This window comes from Phaseolus vulgaris, chromosome 2, assembly GCF_051622355.1.
Source record: "Phaseolus vulgaris cultivar YP4 chromosome 2, ASM5162235v1, whole genome shotgun sequence".
NCBI classification, from domain to species: Eukaryota; Viridiplantae; Streptophyta; class Magnoliopsida; order Fabales; family Fabaceae; genus Phaseolus; species Phaseolus vulgaris.
This window is the reverse complement of record NC_143499.1, coordinates 22,635,343-22,651,752: the sequence shown is the minus strand read 5'-3', so window position 1 is coordinate 22,651,752 and position 16,410 is coordinate 22,635,343. Positions and strand designations below refer to the sequence as shown.

The following is a 16,410-nucleotide window of genomic DNA, read 5'->3' as shown; positions in this document are numbered from 1 at the left end:
TTTGTACTGAGCCGATTCAACCCCTTGTTAGTCCCACTCCCAAGAGCACAAAGGGGAGTTATGCGGCTCCTACAACATCAAGGGAGGATATCATTGGACAGACGAAGGAATGTGAGCTACTGGTAGGGGGCGACAAGCTTCCTCAGGTGGTGACCCTTTGAATAGTCTATGAAGAGACCACCACCTTACATAACATTCCTCTCTCCCATGATGTGGCAAAGGTAACAGTTGAAAAAGTATGAGTACCTGATGCTCGTGTTCCACTACCTTCAGATGAGGTAACCACTGTGGTCGATGCATTTCAGACATTCGTTGCCTGACCCAAACACCTCATTCGATTTATGTCAGAACCTCATGTAATAATCTCATTTCATTATATTATATTAATTTATATTTATATTTATATATTACATATAATTGAATACAAATGTTCTTTGTTTTGTAGAAACCTCGTTAGAAACCAAGTCCGGAAAAGAAGCATGAGGTTCCGGTTGACGATCCTATAACTTCCTTAGCTCTAGTTGCTAGACAGATTGGTAATGATCCTTTTGAAGTTCCGTGAGATGATACATTTTTTCAAATAAACATTGAACTGTCAGTATACATGTACAACACATATTTATTAGAATTTGTAGCTGGGGATCAGGAGCTCAATATAAATATAATTCAATTTTTTATGATGTAATTATCTTTACGTATATTTCAATTTACTTTATGTTAAATTATTATTGATTATGTTTTAACTAATAACTTGTAGGTTTTTGCATGGAGTTTGTCTCACTGAGGAGAAGGAAAATGTGTATGGATTCTTAGATCCTGCATATACTAATCCCATTGGACCAAAGACATATGAGACCCAAGCATACATCACTAACACCCTGGAAAAAGAGGGAAAACAAATTTATTTATGCCATTATATTAATGAGTAAGTTTAATTATATGTCATCAACTATTACTATTTCATGTTTTAAATACTTACTAACTCTTTTCATGAATGATATCGACATCATTGGCAGTTACTTGTCTTATCAATGGTTGATAAGACTGTTGTATGGTTCTATTCCCTACATAAGAAGATACCCACAAATCTTAAGAATATCATTGATACGTAAGTACACTATAAACTTAACTTTGTATGCTACTAATTAACCATCTACTAACGAGGTTTTTTGTATTAACCAATTCATGGCGTGGATATAACATGAGTGTGGCTATTACGTTATGCAATGGATGATTACCATTGTAAGACTAGGTGTTAAAACTGGTTGGAAAGAGGTAACATGATATGTTAAATTATTTTTATAATTCTTGAACATATATGTATCTTAAAACTAGTTTATGTCAACTATATTTTGAAATGCAGTTATTCACGAAAGAAATACCAATGAGTTCGGAAGCCATAACATATGTGAGACATTCTTGGTCCACATATTTCATAAATTTTTATAACTCTAGGATAGTTGATCAATAATGTAGGGATTATATGTAATTTGATTAGTGTTTGTAATGTACATTTTGATCAATATATATTTGATTCTCTGAATTTATGTATTTGTCATGCTGGGTATATATAATTGAACATGTTAATTTATATGGGAATTAACACTAAACAAATTGTACTAAAAAAACCACTATTTACAAGGGCGGCTATTTACCATAGCCGCACTTATAAATCTAGCACAAGATTTACCAAATTCGCCCTTGTAAATCACATTTACGAGTGCGGCTATGGTAATAACCGCACTTGTAAATGCATTACACTAAACCCCTAAACCTTGATTCAGAAGCATATACAAGGGCGGCTACCAGAAATAGCATTTCTTATAAATTGTATTTACAAATGCGACTATATAGCCACCTTTGTATCTCTTCGATTTACGAATGCGTGCTGATCAAATGCGGCTATATAGCCGTCCTTGTTTAGCCTTTCTGCTCTAGTGCACCTATCCTACAAGACGTAAGTACCAAACATAGTCCCGCAACTCAAAAAAGTTCTAATAATTTTTTGCATACTTCATGCAAACCATTGGGTCAAAAATGAAACTATCTCTATTAAAGAGAATCATAGTAAAAACTAATTTTAAAAATAAAAATAATTAGTTATTATATTAACTAAATTAAATATTATTATAAAAAATTTAAAAATGATTAATATCTAAATTAATTTTTATTATTAATAAAATTAATAAACTAATTTTTAAATTAGTATAAAATTAACTATCAAAATTTTAACTATTAATTAATTAACAAAGTAACATATGTATGATGATCATAATCATAAATTATAAGGACCAAAATTCTAACTATCAATTAATTAACGAAGTAACATTTATATGATAATCATAAATTATCTATACCTATCTATAAAGGGGATTCCCCACTTTAACTGCTCTAAATTGTTTTCCTATTTTATTCTTACTTAATATTTTGTTTTATTAATTTATTTGGTTATTTGGACATTTTAGAATTTAGTATAGCAGTTTTTTAATTTTAAAATTTTATTTTATTTTTTCTCACTTAACTGACAGGAGAGTGAAGAGATTGATACGTTAATTTTATTATTGTTATCACCTAACTAGAGAGTTGAGAGATTTATACTTTTCTGTTTTAAACTGATATTCTTCTTTATTAAATAAGCAATTTTTTAATTTTTTAATTTTATTTTATTTGTTCTCACTTAACTGACTGACAACGCCTTCACTGTTGACCCTTCCAACATCTAAATGCAAGCGCACACCGTCTTCCTTGGCTGCCACTGCTGTCGTGCCTTCCGCTTCCTCAATGCCTCCAAAATCCTAATTTTGAGATTCTGAAACTGTGTATTGTTGTTCCTCTTCACATTTCATAACTGCCACTTCACCATGTTTTCCGTCCTCAATGCTTCAAAAATCCTAATTTTGAGATTCTGAAACATAATTTTCTTCATATTTCATCTCTTTTATTTATCTTATTTTGCTTTTCCTATTTCTTTAATGTATACATTTTATTTTATTTTTTTGAATAGAGATGTTTAGTTTATTTTATAAATTAATAACTTCAATTTCTTTACTTATTAAGAAACACGTTGTTAAAATATTAAGTTTCGATTGATTTTGATAAAAAAAATTATTTAATTATTTTAAACATATTTAATTAAAAATAAATATAAATATAAGTAATAAAAGATTAACACAAATAGTAATATATTATTTAATTTGATTAAATTTTGTATTTAATATTTTCCACATTTTAATATAATTAAATAATAAAATAAAAAATTTATACCTATATATAAAGAAGATTTCCCACTTTAACTGTTCTAAATTATTTTTCTATTTTATCCTTACTTCATATTTTATTTTATTAATTTATTTTGGTTATTTTGACATTTTATAATTTCAGAAGATAATAAAGCAGTTTTTTAATTTTGAAATTTTATTTTATTTGTTTTCGACAGGAGAGTGTAGAGATTGGTATACTTTTATGTTTTAAAGTGATCTCATTTTCTATTAAATACAAAATTCAAGATATCCTCTAATTTTTTTTTCTATTTTATCCTTACTTCATATTTTATTTTATTAATTTATTTTGGTTATCTATACCTCTATACCTATATAGTATATATAGAGAGATTTCCCATTATAACTGTTTTTGGTTGTATAAATTTATTTTCATATTTTATCTTTATATCAATATTTCATTTTATTATTTTATTTTGGTTATTTCATCATTTTATAATTACTTAAATTTAAAACTAATGTTTGAGAGGTGCACTACATTTATTATTTCTAATTACTCTCCACTATTGTAGCAGTTTTAAAATTTATTTAAGAAACCGTTTTTATGATTCTCCACTACACATAAACCACTTACTTACTTCGCACTTTCTCTCTCTTTTCTTTCCACTTACTTACTTTCCACATTCTTTTTTTTACCATACTTCCCACATTTTGTGAAAAAATGATATACTATAAAAAATATATAATAAAATTAATAAAACAAAAGATAAAATTGGGGAGAGGAATAAAGATTAGGAATAGATTGATAGTATATTTTTCATATTTTATTGTTTTATTAATAGTTATAAACTTTCAATTTTTATTGTGTTGTAATATGTGAGTTTTTAAAGAGAAGAACAGTCTTATGAAATCAGTTAAAAACAAGTTTTTTATAATGTTATCATTTGCATTTAAAATTGATCAATTTCATATTTTGGATATTTTCTATTTTTTTCTTAAATTTTATAATAAATGAATACACGAAAAAAACTTATAAAGAAATGAGAAACAATACTATTTATATGACAAATATTGTTTCAGAAATAAGATTGACATCTATTTAACATTTGACTCAATCAATAAAAAATGCAGTTAACAAAAATGTTATTAGTGCTCCATACTATGATTTTATTTTATTGGTAATAATATGCATTTTAAAAATTTATTTAATTTGATTAAAATTTATATTTAATCAAAATAAAATTAAATTGAATAATCGGTAAATTTACCATGTATTACTATTATGTTAGTTATGTTTTGATAAAATTTATGTGTCTTCTTATATGTGTTCGTATTTATTAAAATGAACTTAAATTTATACTGATAATATAATATAAGTGTGAAAATAATAATATTATTTATTCAATTTTAATATTAAATATAATTATTATAAATAAAAAAATAAAAAATGTGGATGGAGAGGTGTGTGTGCAATTTATAATGACGGTAATGGATGGCAACATAACCAGAAATATCCAAATCTGATATGATACTACCATACCATACAAATAGCATCATATTCTCTCAAAATATAAAAGCTTTCAAACAAATATGTTATTTTAGTTTTTGAAATTGAAATACAAGATACAAACTATTGGAAAAATCAGAACAGGTTTTTTCACATTAATATTGGTGTTATTTTTTATTTTTATCTGCTTATTACTTCCATAAGTATCCATTTTATATTTATAAAAAAAATGTTCTGATTTTCCAACACAAACCCAAATCGATTTAGTAACTAAATATAGGTTTTGTTATATATTTATCTATTTTAAAAAAATGAATTGGATTTTTCTTTTGAAAGGTATAAAAATTTAGTCTATTTCATGGAGTCAATAAAATATAATAAAAAATTAAAGATCTGACAAATATGTTGTCAATATATTACTAAAAACTTTAAAAATACTGGACCACAATCAACTAAAAATTAATGAGAGGAATAAACAAAATATATTTATGTTTAATTTTTTAAAATAATATTTTGAAATGTCTTTAAATTTATTGTAGATTATTCCAAGTTGTCCCTTATAGTAGTACAAAACATAGGCAACATTTGATACAAGGAGATTTTCCTGCAATTTCGGTAAAATTGACTTGGTTTGTCATATATATATATATATATATATATATATATATATATATATATATATATATATATATATTATTTTATTTTTTATTTTTTTATTTTTTGAAAAATGTTATACAAGTTTTTTAACGAATAAAAATTAATAAATTTTTTTAAACAAATTGTTAATTACTTATTATATTCAATCATTTAAAATACGACTTTTACCTTTATATTATTCATTACCTATAATTTTCATATTTTATAATTTTTTCATCAAATATTTTGTAAAACTTTCCTAAGTTTATATTAAGAGTCGCAAAAAAAATATTTTATACAAATTCTTTAGGAAGATCTACACAAAAAATGAAAAAATTCTAATAGAAATCAATTTTTTTTTTTTTAATTGTAGAAATATATATATATATATATATATATATATATAAATATAGATATTCACAATATATTTTGGTAAATAAAAGATTCCTTTTTTATAAAATAAGTAATATATATATATATATATCATAATTAATAGGGTAATTAGGTATATTATATCGTATAGTAAATTAATATTCTGTGATCATAAAAAAAAATATGCAAGATACTAAATCAATTCTGATAATAATAAAAATATTGTCAGATTCTCTACAAATATAACCTGCTAAACATTTGTCTATTTAAATGGTTGTCTTCTGAGTCTTTTCTCGTTAACTCATTTTCTGTCGTGAAAGTGATTGAGTTGCATCGATCAGAAGATCTTAAGTGTGTTATTCATTGCTCTTCAATTTCATTTTTTGTTTACTGTTATTTAGATATACAGTGTATTATATTATATATAAATGAGGTTTTTGTAAGTATATTTTACTAAATGAAAGTGTGATTATTTATACAGAGAAAGATATATCAGGAAAGAAGAAGAAGAAGAAGAAGATGGGGTGTGCATGCGGGAAAGAGGCGAAGAGATCAGCGGAGGCTGAGAGGGAAGAAGAGAGTGGCACTGTGCAGGCTGAGACGGGACAAGAGAGTCCTCACGTCGATACATTCCAAATTCAATTCGGAAATGACTCTCCCAGGCTCTTCGGGGAAAACCCCAATTATGCCATGTTCAACGACGAGAATACAAATTCTTGCGTTATCACGTGAACCATCCATGCATTTCATCTTCCTACCATATAAACATTTCTCTACTGTTTTACATTTATTTTTCTTTTATATTTTTCTTTTCTCAAACTTGTTATTTATTGTCATTTTTTACTAGGAGATCGTTATTAAATTCAAGGAAATTATTTTTGTTACCTGATATTCTCTATATCTTTTTATTAATTATAAATAAATAAATTAATTTAAAGTATTCAAGGGATGTTGCAATCTTATAAATAAATAAAATATCTGAACGCAAAAAACACCAAACTGTCAATCTCAAAAGTAATGGACAAACTCAAAAAATAAAAAACAACATAAAACATATAAAACTCTTCCTAAATCAGATAGACTAGTTTTCTCACATCAAAAACCAATAAACTGATTTGTCAATGACCTGGACAAAATTTCATCCACCAATTGATAACCCAAATTATTTTTGTCATGCGTGTGTCATTCCATATAAATATTCAAATATGCGGAAAAACATGCAATCAGTCAATTGAATTTAAGCATGCAATCAAATTAATGCAAGAGAAGTTTGTTTTGGAGAATTTATGATTTACTCATATCAAGTTTTAATTTGAATAACTATAAAAATTTCTATTCGAATCCACTAGTGCATCAATGAAAATTACTCTATTTCTATGGTTTCAAATTCCTCCCAAATAACTACAATTCACATACATCTCCATTTACTATTATCAACTAATGCATCAATCATATACCACACATTGGATGACATTATACAAGTAGAAGAGATGATTTACACACTCTCCTTTAAGACCACACATGACACATAAACTTCCACCAATATGAATACCTCTAGAGATTAGGTTATCATAAGTTGTAATTTTTCCAATTAAAATACGCCATGCAAAATATTGTGCCGAGGGAAGAACTTTTATATTCCAAAAAGAGTCAAAATTAAAGTTAACATGTGATTGCATATTTTTACAGGACAAGAGTGTTATATAAGTAGATTTTACAGAATATGTATTTGAAGAATCACCCAATCAATTTCTATACACATCTATTGATATAGTTTTCATCTCATCCATGAAAGCATTAAGAGATTCATATTCTCATTGAAATCATTCTCTTCTCCACGCGATCTGCCATAACCACTGATTCACATACCATAAACCATATTGTTCTATTGTACCCTCTTTGTTTACAGAGTTTAAGAATAATTTAGAGTATCTATTTTTAAGAGAATCATTCCCTAACCATCTATCAATTTCCATTTTCCTCCTCTCCACCATCTATATATATCAAACCAGTTATTTGAATTCCGCTGCATATCTTTGTGGTATATCTCCACCACAAAGATTTGAATCATTTATAGCATCTAACCCTCTCCAAGATCCATATTTACTCCATAGTCCTAGATCCTCACCTCCATTTTCATTTTCCTAACAACGTTATATTAAAAAGTTTTATATTCTTTATTCCTAGGTCCCTACAAATTTGGATTTACATAAATATTCCTATTTTATCACATCCCAACCCCACATAAAGTCTCTCTACATGCCAATTACTCACTTTTTTGTATTCCTTTAATTGGTATTTTTAGGAGTATATACGTATATCTAAAACTTGGTTTGTGTCTTGGTAAAGCAACACATGAAGTTAAAGTGAAGTTTCTTTCTTACTTATATTGAAATGGTTTGTTAATATTGTTGTGTTAGTTATATATCAAATTTGTGTTTTGTTTTAGTTAAATATAATGTTTGTATAAAATTTCTCGTACATATAACAAAATTGGCCTCAATTTGACATTATGTATGCCCGCAAGATGAACGTTTGGGAAAAGCAAATGTTGCATATATTAAAATTTAATACCCAGAACATAAGGTCATAATATTTCTATATATTTAAATAATTCTTCTCATTACTAAAAGAAGTTTTCAATTAAATTTATAAGAAATTAAGAAGTATATGTAAGAAGAAGATTTTGAGGAATTGTCCATAACAAGAGAATATTTTGTTATAATAGAAACAAATAGTATACATTGGAAGTAATATTGATTAATTTTCTAAAGATTTAGAAAGAGAGGGATTCGAATCCCTGCTAAACAAAAAGCCTACATAGGCTTTCCAATGTTACCCTTTGAACCACTCGGCCATCTCTCCTATATAATTATGCCTAAACGGGTTGAATGTTGAATATTGAGTCAGTCATATTTTAACCAACAAAATATTCTGTGAATATACAAGATAAAAAAAATACGAGATTGGATAAAAAGTTATATAAAAAAATCAAATAAATTTAATAAATTCAATTTTTTTAAATAGGAATAAATCGATTTGTAAAAAAAAAGACACTATAGATATTCTCTAAAAATTAGAATCAAAGAAAAAGTTGCGTTTGTGAAAAATTCATAATAATTTACAAAATTTATTGAATCTTAAATTTAAAAATTGTTTTTATTTTTAAGAATAGTCTTAGTAATGATATAAATTCGGTTCTAAATATTCTAGATATTATTAATATATGTAGGAATATTAGGGTTATACGGACTCGAACAATAGACATGGTAAAATAGATAAAAACTCATTATTATCTTAATAATGATTTTGCAGCTTTTGTTTGTTATTACTGGAACTATGTGGTATGGTTTAGCTTATTTGGTTCTACTCGGTTCAATGGGATCAAGGATTCTTCCAACAAGAAATATATCGAATAGTTGATGCGGAATTAGCCGAAAACCAAAATTTAACAGGAGTCTGGTCTAAAATTCCTAAAAAATAGCTTTTTTATCATTAGATAAAAAATAATTCAGCAAAAAAGCAATTCTAGTAATTATAAACTGTCTTTTTTAATAAAAAAATCAAAATAAACAAAAATAAAAATAGATAGATATAGTACAAAATCATAAATGGAGGTATTATTTGAACGAAGTGAAAAAAAAGTGATCTTTGTTGTCTAATAGAACAAACACGAATCCCTTAATTGAGTCGGTCAAGATAAAATCTGTTTATCAAAGTGCTTTCTCCGATTGATGAAGACATTTCTTTTCAACTGAGAAAAAGAAGATCATTTGGTTCAATTTTTAGTAGAATAGTTAAGAATATTCCATTAGTAATGAAAAAAAGGGGTTGAGGGGATCCGTATACGTTGTTCAGGTCTCAGAAGGCGCAAAAATAGCTAGAACTGAATGTGGAAAGTATGGAAAAACATCTCATAATGTATTGCTTTTATATTTTCCTCTATTTTTGGATAATTCTTATTATTTTTTTAGGAATCTTATTAGAATTATAAAGATTTTCTTTTTGAATTTTATTGATCAAATTATGTTTTTTTAAAGTTTTTTTTTATCGTGTGTGAATTTTTTAAAAATTTCTATTGAAAATTGTAAAAAACAAAAGAGAAGCACGAGAATTTCTTGAAAATTTCATAATTTTTTGATTTTCTTTTATCTAGTTTTTTCGGTTTTTTTTTAGATTTGAAACCAGAAAGAGTTAAGTGAATTAAAAACCTAAAGGAGATTCATGTCCCAGGATAAAGTAAAGATATCTGAGTAATTATTCTTTTGAAAGGTACTGATTTTGATAAAAATAGTATAAATAATGAATCAATCATATTTCTAGATAGATTACTAAAAAGAATTGACACAATATGCCTAGATAAAATAAATAAATAGAGACATAATATTCTAATAATTCGAGTATTGACATGTTTCATTAGAAAATCTTTTAATAAAATTTAAAAATGGGGTATGTGAATTCTCGATTTCAATATTGATTTTTTTTTATATTTAGTAAAAATTAAGAACTTTCTCATCATTTACGTTTTTTTAATTGAAAAACTCCAATCCAAATTCAATACTTAATTTTAGTATTTAAAAGGACAACTTTTATCAATATCTGTATATAAAAAAATACAAAAAAGTAGATTTATTTCTTGATTACTTTTGGAGATATCGAACTCTCCCAATTTTTAATTTCTAAAATAGTGAAATTTTTATTTATTTATTTATGATGAGATAAATGAGATAAGTAAATTTTTTTATTATGTCGACTCAAAATTATGATAATTGATCTTACTTTCTTATTCTTATTATTTTATTATCATTTCTTTTTAATACGTACCCGCTTTTTTTTTCTTTCAATTACTAACACTAGTTATTTGATTTAGATTTTTTTTATAATAGTTACATGAGATAGAATATTAAAAATTAAATATTTCTATTATTTTATTTTTTATCTAATGATTTTTTTTATAAAAAAAAATTGAATTTCACTAATCTTGTTATACTGGAAATGAAAGATATTTCATTAAAAACATCTATATAACCATGATTATACGACCAATTATATATGATATTTTGAAAATGATAAGAAAAAAAAATTAATAATTTTTTTTTTCAAATAAATTTAATAAATTCAAATGTTTTAAATAGATAGAAGAAACTTTTTTGTCTTTATTCCAATTTAAGACTAAACAAGTCCAAACTAGTTGAATACTTGTATTAGAAATTCTCCAAATTGATTTTTCATTTCCATAAAGAATATAATTAATAGCTTGAAGTTCCCGATTATCTCTTTCTTGTAACATAAACTTTTTTTTTATTAATTTGATCCTATCTGCTATTTCCTATACGGTCCAAACACAAAATTTTGGTCATATTCAGAACCATTCATAAACATCACAAAAAATATTATTAAAACATTTATAGTGCCCACATAAATAAGTAGTTGTGAGGCAACTACTAAATCGGAGTTTGATAAAATATAGAATAAGAAATCAAACTGGTACAATAATAATATCATTCCTTTGTTATGGTGGAGGAGCACTGGAGGAGGACAAGGGAGAACCGGTGGAGGAAGGAGAGGGAAGGCCATCGATGGAAACCCGAGGAGCATAGAAGAAGTTCCCGATTATCTCTTTCTTGTAACATAAACTTTTTTTTTATTAATTTGATCCTATCTGCTATTTCCTATACGGTCCAAACACAAAATTTTGGTCATATTCAGAACCATTCATAAACATCACAAAAAATATTATTAAAACATTTATAGTGCCCACATAAATAAGTAGTTGTGAGGCAACTACTAAATCGGAGTTTGATAAAATATAGAATAAGAAATCAAACTGGTACAATAATAATATCATTCCTTTGTTATGGTGGAGGAGCACTGGAGGAGGACAAGGGAGAACCGGTGGAGGAAGGAGAGGGAAGGCCATCGATGGAAACCCGAGGAGCATAGAAATTTTTCTTCGGTGAATAACTTCTCTACGTTCTTCTTTTCAAACTTCCCAAGAGGCTTTGGGGAATATGACATGCTAAAGATCTTCCAGAAATGGGCTAGGGTGAAAGAAGTGTTCATCTCAAAGCGTCCTAATAAATGGGGAAGAAGATTTGGTTTCGTGAGGTTATTTGATGTGGAAAATGTGTTTCGTATGGAGAAGCAGCTGGATCAAATCTACATTGGCAATATGAAGTTATACGTGAACATACCTAAATACAGAAGAGGGGTATCTGCACAACTTGGTGGTGAGTTTGTGCGACCTAGAGAGGTCAAAAAACATCGTAAACATGAACCTGTGAAGCCAAAGAGTAAGGAGGTATGGAGAGAAAAAACAGGAAATGGTATCAAAAGGGGCCATAGCGTGAGTCACTCTTATGCTGATGCTGTTAGAAATACCTCACAAGAGAAATGGAAAGGTCCTGTCTTCGAAGCTAAGTCACAAGTTCTTCCTTGGATGGCTAACAGTGCAATTGGATGGATGTCCGAAGACATGAATTTTGATTTATTATGTGAAGAACTTATCAAAGGAGGGATGAGTATGGTTAAAGCAAGATTTATGGGAGATAACATGGTACTCGTAACACCTAAGGAAGATGTTCATATGGAAGACTTTGTTAAGCTAAACAAAGACTGGTTTGTAAGTGTGTTCAAGGATGTAGAACCATGGTATGAAGCATGTATAGCAGACCACATATTGGTGTGGGTCAGATGCTATGGTCTACCCATACCTTTGTGGATTAAGGAATGCCTTACAAAGGTGGTGGGAGAAGTAGCGACTGTGGTAGCCATAGATGATGCTACATTATCATGGGAGAACCTTGAATTTGCCCGTTTCCAGGTTCATAAGCCGGTATACTGTGAAGTTAGGGTGTTAAAGGCCTTTCGGATTAATGGGCAAGTCTTTAATATCTCTCTAGTAGAAGAGGAACCCATGAAAGGGGTAGGCGTGTGTAATTGCACCATGAATCACAGTGACTCCTTAGATAGCTTTTCTTCAATGGGTTCCTTTGTTGAGGAAACGATTTTCTCGTCAAAATTTGGTGATGAGGGGGTGAGAACGGTGACAAGGACGGTGGTTTATGGCGATCGGAGGTGACCAAGGAAGAAGACAAAGTTAGTGCGTCGCTAGAGACAAAAAAGAAACTTGTGGAGGAGTGTTGTCAGAGTGATTTGGTGTGTCAGCAAAAAGATGAATCCTCTTACTCAAATAAGGCAATGCGTGAGAAGGTAAGGTCTGATGTAGGGGCAGCTTTATCAGTGACACAGCAGGTCAACGCAGCCTGTATGATAATTCAAAATTCTTTGGCTAATTTAGCTGAGGCACAATTATTGTGTGCAAAGGCAACTTGGCCCGAGACATACGTGGGCCATCTTTTTGGTGTGGTAGTCCAAAATAAAAAGTCGTTGTTATTGGGACCTAACAATATGGGAGGTGGGGATAGAAAAACAGAGGGTCGCTCAGAGGGTATGTTAGGAGAGATAGGTAGTTTGAAGGGTTCACCTTTATGCTCCGGTGACGTTGGGGGAGAGATGGAGGATCGTTCAAGTGAAAGCTTATATGGGTCACCTCAACAAGCGATGGGCAAAGTGTATACGTTGTCAAAAATAGAAGAAACTCCTTGTGAGAAGCGGTGTGGCAATGATGGAAGTCCCTTGGAATGCAACGGTAAGGGACTGCTTCTTAATCACACTCAAAGTCCTTGTGGAGAGGGAATCGAGGTCAATTTGATGATAGAAGGGAGGACCGAAGGCACTGGGGAGGAAGATGCAGGTGTGAAGGAAGGGCCCAAATCACCAGAGGGAATCCAAAGGATACGCGATCTTTGGGAACTAGGTGAGACTTCTATACAACCACGACGGATATCCAAGGGAGGCCAAAGAACCATTCAAAATGGGATCAGACCCTTATCCAGGTTAAGTCACTGTTCTAAAGCCGAAAATGATAGCAATATTATCAATTGTAATAACCGTATGAGGGTCGACCAAAATGATTCTGAATCTGATAGGTTGTGGGGCACGAGTAAAAATCTGGGGATGAAATGCTCAGGTAACGAGGAGGCGGTGATCAGAGAAATGGATTGTATGGAGGTTAGAGATAATGAAGTAATGCTATCATCTGAGGAGGGTGCCGGTGTGTTATGATTATTATCAATCTGAATATTAGAGGATTGGGAGGGGTTACTAAAGCTCGCTATTTAAAACACTTTATTGCTAAGGAGAGTGCAAAATTCTTATGCTTGCAAGAGATTAAAGCAACTACTGTTTCAGACAATAGATGTTTTTCGCTATGGGGAGATAGTAATGTTGGGTGGATACATAATGAAGGAGTGAATGGGGCAGGAAGCATCTTGTCTATGTGGCACAAAGATGCATTTCGGTATGATAAACATGTGGTAGGAAGTGGCTTTATTGCAATTCTGGGCCAGCATCTTAAATCTAATAGCTTGTGTGCTATAATAAATGTTTATGCAGCTTGCAATTTGAGTGATAAGGTGGCTTTGTGGGAAACTTTGACGTCTTTTAAGAGTGTGCATCAAAGTGTGGCATGGTGCTTTTGTGGGGATTTTAATGTTGTTAGAAGAGAAGAGGAATGAAAAGGTGTTAGAGGTGGTTCTAGTAAAAAAAAAGAGGAAATTAGTGGCTTTAATGATTTTATTGAAAGAAATTACTTGGTGGACGTGCCCGTAGTAGGCAAAAAATACACTTGGTTCAAGACAAATGGTACAGCTAAAAGCCGTTTAGACAGGTTTCTTGTCTCCGAAGAGTGGCTTCAAATCTGGTCGTTTTGCAAGCAATATGTTCAACCGAGAGTGGTTTCAGACCACTGCGCTATAGTAATGAAATCTTCGGTAAAATATTGGGGGCCTAGACCTTTCAAAACCATTGATGCATGGTTTATGGAGCCTGGCTTCAAGGAATTTGTGAAGGAGAAATGGTGTTCTTATAATGTGCAGGGGAATAGTATTTATAGACTCAAAGAAAAATTGAAGCTTCTAAAGGTCGACCTTAAAGATTGGAACAAAAATGAGTACGGGTGTCTAGAGACCAAGAAAAAGCAAATTTTGAGGCAGATTGAAGATCTCGATGTTAATGATGACAACAATTCTCTTGAGGAGCACGATAAGTTGAGAAGAATGGAGTTGTTTAGCCATCTGAGGCTGATTGATAAGCAGGTGGAATCTCTTTGTAGACAAAAATCTAGAGCAAACTGGTTTAAGTTGGGGGATACAAATTCTAAATTCTTCCATAATGCAATAAGGTCGAGAAGACTTAAAAATGAGGTCAAAGGTGTAAAGATTGATCACCAATGGTGTGAAGAGCCGGAAGTTATTCAAAGGGAAGCAAAGAATACTTTTAATCAAAGATTCTTGGCTACACATGATGTTGGAGTTAATATGGGTTCTATGGAGTTCAAAACCCTTCCAGTGGAGGTTAGTTTAAGAATGGTATCAAGCATTACTGAGGAAGAGGTGAAAGAAGCTGTCTGGCAATGTGAAGGGTCGAAGAGCCCGGGCCCGGATGGGTTCAATTTCAATTTCATCAAGAACAGTTGGGAATTTTTTAAGTCTGACATTGTGGAAGCGATGCACTTTTTTCAGGAAACGGGGTGCATTCCGAAGGGGTGTAACGCCTCCTTTATCGCACTGGTACCTAAAGTCAGGGATCCTACTACGCTTGACCAATTCAAACCGATCTCACTTGTAGGATCCATCTATAAGATCATTACTAAGGTGTTATCGTTTCGTATGAAGGATGTCCTATCTCTGGTCATTGATGAGAGTCAGTCATCTTTTTTGAAGGATCGTGGAATGTTAGATAGTGTCCTTATGGCAAATGAGGTGGTTGAGGAGATAACTAGAAAACAAAGGAGTGGGATTTGTTTAAAGGTGGACTATGAAAAGGCGTACGACTCGGTTAGGTGGAAATTCCTCTTTGATATGTTACAAAGGCTGGGATTCCACTCTAAATGGATTGCATGGGTCAGAGGATGCTTGGAGTTGTCGTCTGTGTCTGTTTTGGTTAATGGTAGCCCTACGGAGGAATTTAAACCTTCTAGGGGGTTAAGACAGGGAGATCTTTTAGCTCCATTTCTCTTCCTAGTGGTAGCTGAAGGCTTGACCGGGTTAGTGAGACAAGCGTCAAATATGAATCTGCTCAGAGGGGTGAAGGTAGGGAGGAATGAAATCGTGTGTTGCTTGCTACAATTTGCTGATGACACTATGTTTTTGTGCGAAGATTCATTCTCTAATATCTTCACAATAAAGGTGATTCTAAGGTGTTATGAACTTGCATCAGGGTTAAAAATCAATTTCCACAAATCAAAGTTGGCAGACATTGGTGTTGATAGCTTCTCCCTTAACACCTATGCAAAGACTCTGAATTGCAAGACCATGTCAATCCCTTTTAAATACTTGGGATTAGAAGTAGGAGGCAACCCAAGGAAGAAACAGTTTTGGGAACCAGTTATAAACAAAATCAGTGTTAGACTTAGTACCTGGAAGGGGAGATTTTTATCTATGGCTGGAAGAGTATGCTTACTTAAATCGGTGTTTACCGCTATACCTCTCTTCTACTTGTCCTTCATTAAAGCACCGATATCAGTTTGTAATAGAATAATCAGTATACAGAGGAAGTTCCTTTGGGCTTGGTGTAGAGATAACAGGTCTATAGCTTGGGTAAGATGGGAAGATG

The 16,410-nt window shown here is 30.5% G+C and overlaps 1 protein-coding gene across 1 annotated transcript; it reads left to right on the top strand.

Annotated features, from left to right (window-relative positions):
* The first annotated feature begins 11,590 nt into the window (after nucleotides 1–11,590).
* Nucleotides 11,591–12,814, top strand: LOC137809208 (uncharacterized). The gene has a single exon (XM_068610344.2). It carries the CDS (start codon nucleotides 11,591–11,593, stop codon nucleotides 12,812–12,814), a length of 1,224 nt encoding a protein of 407 aa, XP_068466445.2.
* The last annotated feature ends 3,596 nt before the right edge of the window (nucleotides 12,815–16,410 follow it).